Consider the following 10,288-nt stretch of genomic DNA (forward strand, 5'->3'; position numbering starts at 1 on the left):
GCATGTTGAACAGTTTTTTGACGAAATGCACTTTAAGATATGACCAAAAAATATGTCTCCACCCCTATGACTGTCAATGGCCTGGTGTCATAAGAGTATTGTAATTAGCTATAGCCCCAATTAGACAAACCTGCCCATAGAGCAACCAGTTGTACTGCATATACATAAAGATAAATACATACACACACACACACACACACACACATATGTGAGCATGTGTAGTACTTCCAGCAGCCTTTCACTTTTGCCGTCCGTTACGGTTTTGCATTCCTTCTGCTGCCTACAACCAGCAGTTACCATATGCATCTATTCAAATGGATTCGTTAACTTGTTGGTTAGCTATTCATATCTCATACCTACTAACTAACTAATAGTGGGCTAATGACAAATTTAAAAATTATAACCAACAAGTTGCCCTACTTTACATTACAAGTACAGTCGATTTCATTTATGCATGTTGCAAAATTTACATAATTCCGTTCAAGAGATCCCAAATGACCAAACCAGTGGCAAATATTTCAAATTTATCGAAGCCACGAGAATGTGGAATTGGAATTCAAATTAGACAGACTAACTACGTAATCAAGGTCGTTTAAAGCGGAGCAAACTAACTGACTAACATTAAAATCTATTACAAATATTTATATGCAAATACATCTAATATAATCTCATGAACTTTCAGGTGAACGTTACGATTTCGTTATCACCGCCGATCAGCCTGTGGGTGCCTATTGGATTCAACTGCGTGGTCTGGGTGAATGTGGCATCCGTCGTGCCCAGCAATTGGCCATTCTACGTTACGCTCGTGGTCCCTATCAGCCGGCATCGCAGCCGCCCACCTACGATGTGGGTATTCCGCAGGGTGTGGTAAGTCTTTTTTTCATTTTGTTTATATTTTTTTAGAAAAGACTGTATCGGTTGTTTCTCGAAATCACCGATATATTTCTTTTTAACAAACTTTAACCGAAAACGCCTTGCGTTGCCCCCCCCCCCCGTATTGAACGAAAATGCAAATGCATTTATTCAATGAGCTAATCACAAGTAAGTTCATTTTCCATATACACAATATGTAGACCTGTAAGCTTTGATGTCAATGGCTCAAACGGCAGACAGTATTTTGTATATTTTAATAAAATTACAATTATTTAATTTACCAGCACTTTTTAGAGGCGGTAGTAATAAAGCTTTGGGGGACTGTGAGACGGGGTTTTTATATTTTCAATATTCTGCATATCAATTTATGACAGCTATTGATACATTGTTTTCATCAGAAAAAGCCTCATATTGAATATATTCAAAATTAATGAAGTCGTTAAAAATTTTCAATAATTTTCGAGTAATGCAAAACAAAGTGTTCACTTAATGAAATTTTTTAATATTCATACGATTTTTTCATTTCTTAGATGTTAAATCTTATACGAATATGATTATTTGCCAAAAAAGTCTTTGGTTTTTAAAATCGAATATTGATCTTAAAAAAAAAAACCCAAAAATCTGTTCTGTCTCACAATTACCTATTAGTTTATGACTTGCTTAGAGTTCTCTACTTTTATATATAGTGAGTTTTGAGTAGTTTTTTAAAGAATCAACAGTATATTTATGTAACTGAAAGATCTATATTTAATATAGATATTTAATATATAAGCTGATTGTGATATAAATTGTAGAATTCACATTGCTTTCACTTATTGTTAGTTTTTTTTCTAATTTATGCAAAGGCAAAACTAGAGGTTCATCTGCATTGCTCAAGTTTGATTTATTATCCGATTTATGGAATAAATAATGATTTCCTATTAGACGTAGGCAATCCAAGTTAGAAACATATAGTATATATATATATTGCATCTGATAGAAGACACTTAATAGGCTTAAGGCTTCCTCTATGAGCTTAAAAGATCACTGTGCGATAGTTAATAACACACATTTTCTGTAAATAAGTCTGTGTGTAATTACAACTATCTTGTAAGTCCGATGTATGATATATAATATATATATATATAATGTAAACTACAACGGCACGAATATCTGTCATGTATGTAGAGTAGTTGCAACTCAATTTATTGAAACCTACACAATGGCATATCTAAAACTATGATATTTTTCTCTATCTTTCCCACTCCAAAATGTATCATATGACCACCAAATGCAACTCGAAACGTTGTAATTTTTGCACTTGTATATAAACAAACCCAAAAAAAAAAACAAACACAAATCTATGTACTATGCATTTTAATGACCCCGAACATGAAATGACACAAACGAACACAAAAATAATAAACAAAAGGTCATGAACCCCTTGGACGCCCAATGCAACCGTGATAGAAACGATGCCATTTGTGTTAGTCAATTGAAAAATGCTCAAGAAATTGATCGCGGTATTTTGGCCGAGAAACCCGATGTGAAGATATTCCTGCCATTCCGTTTCTTTGTCTACCGTGCCGAGGATCTCTTCCAGCCCAATACATATAATCGATTCTTGGGTAAGCAAATCGAATATCAAACGAATAAGATCTCTATATACTTATCTCTTATGTACTCTTCAATTCAGTTGCACCCACGGGAGATCATGTTATCTCGCTTATCGATGAGATTTCCTATCTATCGGCGCCAGCACCACTTACATCACAATATAATGAAATCAATCCCGAACAATTCTGCAATGGTGACAATCGGCCAGCTGACTGTGGACCCAATTGCATGTGCACTCACAAAATCGATATACCCCTCAATGCCATTGTAGAGGTTGTGTTGGTCGATGAAGGTAAGTTTTTTAAAACCCTTAAAAAAAATGGGGAAATAAAAGACTAATGAAAATATTATTTCGCAGTACAACAACCAAATCTCTCGCATCCCTTCCATTTGCACGGCTATGGATTCAGTGTGATTGGTATTGGACGGTCACCGGACTCCACGGTTAAGAAGATCAATCTGAAGCATGCTCTGGATTTGGATAGACGTGGTCTGCTCCATCGACAGTATAATTTGCCACCAACTAAGGACACAATTGCAGTGCCAAATAATGGTTATGTTGTGCTACGTTTCAGAGCCGATAATCCTGGTAATTTTCCATCACAACGCATAGAGGGGCGGATATAGCGGTGGGGTAACTTTGCTCCTTAAAGTATGCAACGGGTTAGAAAAGTATTCATAAACGGATTTTCAATGTGTCCATAAACAATGAATGCTTTGAGGATTATATTTTAAACACAGCACATTCCAAAATTTCTTGATATGTTTCAAAAGTGATGCTTACTGCATACTTTAGGGAGCAGAGTTTCTTTTTATATAACACCACTTGATCCGCCATTTGGAAAACCAAGACAGAATGAACCGTTTACTAAACTTGATTTTTCCTTTTAGGTTTCTGGCTCTTCCATTGTCATTTCCTATTCCATATTGTCATTGGTATGAATTTGATTTTACAGGTTGGCACAAATGCCGATCTGCCACCAGTGCCGCCTGGTTTCCCCACGTGCGGTGATCACACTCCGCCCATACCCATTAATTAGGAGAATTGGTAGATGAAAAGAATGAATACAAAAACTGAACATAAATAGAAATTGATGCGAACAAGACCTCTACCTACTGATTGAACAGTTTTGTACAAAGTTTAAGACACTCACACCTACACACACACACACGCAGCACAATAAGTATGTATGTATGTATTTCTATTTGTATATACCGCATGATGACGCACAGAGTCCTAGAAAACAAACAAACAAAAAAGAAAGAAGAACGACAAACAAAAAACACTGCCAATGCCTAACTGTAAAAATAATACTCACAGTCTTTTGTAAGTCTTAACCCTACTTCCTGTCCCCCCACAACCCACAAAATACACCGACTTCCAATAGTTAAATGCAAACCCCTCAGAACGGATGAAATCGAAAGGATTGAACCTATATATATATACACACCTATCTATATCTATTTTATATACCTGCATGTACATACATATGTGCATATAATATTTTTTGTTTCTTTGTATATACAAAACAGGATTTCGCTGTAAAAAGTATCTTAATGATCTATGTATCTAGCAATTGTTAGTATATTTCGATTAAGTGCTAGTTTCCTGTATTGTTAAAAACAAAAAGTTATAGACACACACACACACACATACAAACACACACAAAGACACACACACATGTATATGTATATACCGAGGACTAATGTCCTTGATAATTCCCTGCCTTGCTGGTGCCTACTTGTTCAACACTTGTCCAAATGAAAGCATTTTTGCGCAATTCTTTTTGCCCATTGAGAAATTCAATCTTTAAGTTATAAACAAATATATATATATATGTATATTAATTAAATGAATAAAGCTATAAATAATCTAAATGTACATACAAATCTTATAATGAATAAATCTATATATATATATATATATACATATATATACATAATAATGCTTAAGCTATTTTACTCTACTGAACAAAGTCACAACGCACTGCTGAAAATTGTACTCGAAATGAATATTTTTGAATCATTTTTTTTTAGCTTCAAAATGGCCACGCATACATATATTCAAATGTATTGTATCCTTAAATGAATATCAATTTGAATAAAACCAATAAATCCTATCTTTAATAATTTTGTACATAGAAAACATCATAAGATCAAACATTGTGAATTCCCATAGCAATTATTCAGTTATTATAGGAGAGTATTCTATAAAATATTCACAGATTCTTAACCCCCTGGATGCGATTTGTGATCGCAAGCGTCCCGATGCGATATGCGTTTCCAATTTGAAGAACGCCAAAAAAGTCGATAAGAGCGTTTTGGTTGAACGACCCGATGTGAAAATCTTTTTACCTTTCAGATTCTATGTCTATGAGCCAAAGACCCTATTCATACCGAATACATATAATCGATTTTTGGGTATGTCTTACCATTCATTATATTAACTAACTCATTTGTTAACTAAACTAACTCTAATCTTCTCACATTATACGCTTACGCTCGTTGTTTCTAACCAAACGCGCTTTGCCAACATCTGTCTACATCCCAATTGAGGTATAGTGGTGCCAAGTGGTGATCATTTGACCTCACTGGTCGATGAAATCTCCTACATATCACCACCGGCACCGCCTCTATCGCAAATCGATGACATTCCGCCCGAGTACTTTTGCAACGGAGACAATCGTCCGCCCAACTGTGGCCCCAATTGTGAATGCACTCACATGGTCGATATACCCCTGGGGGCGATCGTTGAAGTTGTCCTGGTCGATGAAGTGCAACAGGCGAATATTAGCCATCCATTCCATTTGCATGGCACTGCGTTTTATGTGGTGGGTCTGGGTCGATCGCCGGATAAGTCCATCAAGAAAATCAATTTGAAACATGCCCTTGAATTGGATCGCATGGGAATGCTAGAGCGTGACTTCTCGAAACCGCCACTCAAAGATACAATAGCAGTGCCGAATAATGGATATGTGGTGATGCGTTTTCGTGCCGACAATCCGGGCTATTGGCTATTTCATTGTCATTTCCTTTTCCACATTGTAATCGGAATGAATTTGATAATCCATATTGGCACACAAGACGACTTACCGCCAGTGCCGCCACGCTTTCCAACCTGCGGTGATCATGTACCACCTGTGACTTGGTACTAGTAATTACTAGTTAGTTAGGAATTTAACTCTAACGCTCTTGTCTATATTTACCTACATACTGTCTGGCTGTCGACCTTACTACGTATATATTTATTTATGTTTCCTAGGCTTAAGTAAACTCCTATCTATTTTATAGTTAATGTTATTCAATTGAACATAATTGGATTGGTGATATCGCATCGACTGAATAAATGCGTCTAGGTCGAGGTTTGTAATGTATTTAATTGTATGTGTCTCTCTGACTATGTATGTGTGTTTTTATTTTGTATGTATGTATCTATCTATACATTTAATTTTTGTAATATTAACAGTGAAATGCGATGCAATAAAACTGTCATCTAACCAGCAAATACCAAAATGCACGCATCTGTATCTATATATGTATGTATGTATTCGCGAGATACTTTCGTTCTTATCATTTTTGGACAATTTAATCATTTGCAATCGAACAATTTGTCCTTTTTGTAGTCGCCTCCGATGCAGACCATCTGATTTCTCTAATCGATGAGGTGTCCTACATATCACCGCCCTCGCCCATGCTGTCCCAGTACCACGATATACCCGAAGAGTATTATTGCAATGGCGATAATCGGCCAGCCAATTGCGGTGAGAATTGCCAGTGCACACACAAAATCGATATACCCCTCAATGCGATTGTCGAGGTGGTTTTGGTCGATGAAGTGCAGCAGATCAATATCAGTCATCCCTTCCATTTGCATGGCACATCGTTTTATGTGATCGGCATGGGCCGCTCACCGGATCTCAATGTGAAACGCATGGACCTCAAGCATGCCCTAGATTTGGATCAACGGGGAATGTTGGAACGACATTTTCTGAAACCTTCACTTAAGGATACTGTGGCAGTGCCAAATAATGGATATACTGTAATACGATTTCGTGCCGATAATCCTGGATTTTGGCTATTCCATTGCCATTTTCAGTATCACATTGTGATTGGCATGAATTTGGTATTCCAAATCGGCAGTCTCGATGATCTACCGCCAGTGCCACCCAATTTTCCACGTTGTGGCAATCATGTACCGCCCATAACGTCAAACTTTTGGTAGTAGCATTTGCCCGCCTCCTCTGACTATGAATTTTGGGCATTTTAGGTTTAGGATACTCGTATCATATCGTATTTATCGTATAGGCCAATACCAAATTTACTCAATCTATGGATGGAATGAAACTATTACACAATTGATATCCCTACTATTTGTTGTGTCTCTGGAAATAGTATAAATTTATAATGATAAACTTGTTCTACTATACTTAAGTAATATCTGAAATAAAATAAGAATTGAAATTAATTTACCTTTATCCTTACTCCACTTGTCTGTTTAGAGAAATGGCGGATCTAACAGAGGGAAAGTATAAAAATGTGCCCCCTAAAGTATGCAATATGTGTAGGAAGTCATTGTTGTCAAAACACTAGCTTATATTGACTACATGATTGGAAATAGTCTATAAAAAATACAACTAATAGCAAATTTTTATGAATGTTGGACGTTGGATAACATTCCGAAATTTCTTTTTTATTAAAAAATAAACTTTTCGACTGCCTCTAGCATACTTTAGGGGTCAAAATTTACCCCATTTCAGACACTTGATGAACACAGTATATTTCCGTGTGGTGTTGTGTGATTTTATTAATTTTATGATTTATGATCTTCTCAATCCAGGTAAACAAATAAGCTTATATGTTCATTTTATTCAAATTGACATTACTCACTAGTTCATGGAAATGTTTGAATTACGTTTGGGTAAAGGCGGTGGAAAATTTGGACTTGTCTCAAAGCTATTGAATGTAGAATACTCATTTCGTTGAAAATTAAGCTGTTTTGGCATCTCATATTCATCGCTTTGAAAAGTTGAATTAGAAAAAGAGGATTCGAAATTAGTCACAGTTGATTGAAAGCTATTCAGTCGGGAAATATCTGCATTCGGGTTATGTAATGGGCTGAAAATATATTAGAAATTTTCTTTAAACTACGAACTAGAGTGTTTGTCAATACATACTTGTAGATTTTTGAAGATTCGCCCGAGTTTTTAATTTTCAATGGATTCTTTTTAAATTCCGAATCCGAAATAGTTGATATATAGCAGGTTTTATCCAATTCCTTGATGACTAACACATTTTTGGAGCCCTCTAAAAGATCAGGATATGCTTTAATACCCAAATAAGCAATAATTGCTCCAAACACGGTGGAACAGAAGAAAATCAAACAGAGCATGGCTACAGTAAATTGCTTGCCATTATCTGGAGTCACATCATCATCGCCACCTCCTTCAGAAGTTAGTTTTACGGGCACATAAAGTGGCTGACAATTAAGGGGCGATATGGCAATTTCATCTTTGGGTATCATACAAAAGGTATACGTGTGACTTTCTTGCAGATCAGGAATAATCAATTGGGGGTTTTCGTATTGCATGCAATTGTAGTCAATCGCCGAGGACTCATCTTCGCCACTATCATCAGCGGTAACTTTTTCGGTAAACCAAATAATATTCAATTGGGCACTATCCTGGTAATCAGGGATCCAGGCACGTACACTTCGATTATCATATAACTCCAAATTGAGATCATAATTGGGTGGCTCAAATACAAATGTGCCTGAGGAGTGAGTGGTTGTCAGATTATCCTCATCTACGTCAAAAATCCGTTTGTATTGAGTGCTATTACTATCCCTCATATAGTTATCCAAGTCGATGGCCTGAGAGCAACTAAATTGCAATATTGGTCCGTAGGGTGTGGCGCTTGTCACCAAAGTATCATTTGCCAGATCCTGTTCATATGGTATACTTATGAGGCCCAATGTTGTGGGATTAATAGTTTCAATTATCATTCCATCGGTTGTTAATGTAGTAGCCGTTTCTGCATTGCAACTCAGATCGTCTGTATGCAGATCTTCAAAATTTGTACCAAATAGATTATATGGTATGCGACAATATGGAACACTCATGAATGAACTGGCGTGTTTGTCATAGAACTCCTTCAGAGACTGAAGCTCGCAATTGCAGTGCCAATTGTTTGGTTCCACTTCGAAAAATGCATTACTCAACGCATTGGATTGGGGTAAAAACACTTCCGATCTGATTGTCTTAAACAGATTGTGTGCCAAATTGACAATTTTCAAATTGTGAGCTATATCTTGAAAAGCATCATCCTCTATCTCACTCAACATGCAATACCTCAAACGTAGATACATTATATTTGGAGTGCCACTAAATAGACGTTTACTTAGAGGACCACTAAATCTATTGTGACTTAGATCCAGATGTATTAGCTTTTCGAAATAGATGTCTTCGAAAATACTTGCGTTACTGTTGAATGAAATTCCAGCGTTAAGTTTCAAATGTTCCAATTTAGTTTGAACGGGTTGCAAAAAGGTCATTCTAGTAATAGGCAAAGGCGTGTTAATCTCTAGCTTTCGCAGGGAATACAATCCAAGTAAGACCCCATCACTAAGTTCCTTTAGTTCTAGGCTCATCCAAACCATGTGAAAAACCTTCGCAAACATTGGCGAATTGAAGGCGCCACTTTTGAGCCTTGTAAATCGACTGTCTGTGAGCAAAATCTTAAGCACAGGTAAATTGGCCGATTTCCACTTATTCTCAATACAGTTTGAGGATTGATTTGATAAAATCAATGATGTAATTACTCCGCATAAGCTTCCATTCATCACAACTGCCGTGTCTTCATACACATTTCTATTATCAGAGCAGAGAACTCGGCAGGACATTTGAACACATCTCTCTTTGGAAGTAGTTGGTGTTAGCAGTCTGCTGAAAAGGAAAAGAAACCTTGAAATTCATGTCAAATAGCTCATAATTTTCCAATACTTTTTTTTGACTTTATCTAATAAAATGTTTCTATACTTTATCATTAAAAATCGTGTTTGGGTTTTTAAGAACAAAAGAAGTATCAATTTTTGATATCATACTGTTTTAATCGGCTTAAAAAGTCATTTAAGCTTTTGTTCTGGATGTACTTACCCAAGTGTCTGAACTGAAAAATCAAAATTACCACTAATATCCAAGTCAGGGTCTATTTCGTCTTCTTTTCCAGGTTTCCATTCGCTTACCACTCCCGACTCCAAAGATTTGTCCTCAGTTGAATTCGTGTCTTCATAATTTGTGGTAGTTTTTTCCAGAGCCGTAAAGACGACTACGGCTATAATGCATAGACCAATCGTCAGCAAAAGCCAAGCAAGAATTTGAATGCACGTTTCGTTTACGCATTTCGAATTATTCTTAAGCTCACTGGTTGTATGCATAAAGTAAAATTAAAATAAAGAAAATAATTAACACGGCAAACATCCTCCCATCTTGGAAAAAACTTACAATTATTTTTCTTAATTAAGTATATTGTAGACTCGTTTTTGAAAAAAATTTGAGAAATAAGCAAAAAACACATTTTACTATGAATTTTTTAAGAAGGACACTGTTGTATGGAATTTTTGAACATTTTTTGACACAATTCGGTTTATTAAAAACATTTCACTTTTCGAGATTTCAAAACAAGGCCGAAATTTTTTTTCGGATTCAGACAGATGGTCGAATATTGAAGACCTATTTACTATTTTCCCTTTAGTTTACAGCCATGTCTAAGTTAATTTATGTTAAATATATTGTACAGGCAATTGGTTTTAATTATGATTCTA

At 36.0% G+C, this 10,288-nt stretch overlaps 1 protein-coding gene across 1 annotated transcript in view; it reads left to right on the forward strand.

The window, feature by feature from the left end:
• The window catches only part of LOC6640033 (laccase-5), a 34,783-nt gene extending 30,842 nt beyond the window's left edge, over positions 1 to 3,941 (forward strand). The window contains exons 4-8 of the mRNA XM_023182191.2: positions 683 to 867; positions 2,285 to 2,480; positions 2,549 to 2,761; positions 2,828 to 3,058; positions 3,361 to 3,941. Of these exons, the coding sequence (XP_023037959.2) occupies positions 683 to 867; positions 2,285 to 2,480; positions 2,549 to 2,761; positions 2,828 to 3,058; positions 3,361 to 3,509 (974 nt within the window). The 3' untranslated portion in view covers positions 3,510 to 3,941. The remainder of the gene's footprint in view (positions 1 to 682; positions 868 to 2,284; positions 2,481 to 2,548; positions 2,762 to 2,827; positions 3,059 to 3,360) is intronic.
• The last annotated feature ends 6,347 nt before the right edge of the window (positions 3,942 to 10,288 follow it).

This window comes from Drosophila willistoni, assembly GCF_018902025.1.
Source record: "Drosophila willistoni isolate 14030-0811.24 chromosome 2L unlocalized genomic scaffold, UCI_dwil_1.1 Seg196, whole genome shotgun sequence".
Classification (NCBI taxonomy): domain Eukaryota; kingdom Metazoa; phylum Arthropoda; class Insecta; order Diptera; family Drosophilidae; genus Drosophila; species Drosophila willistoni.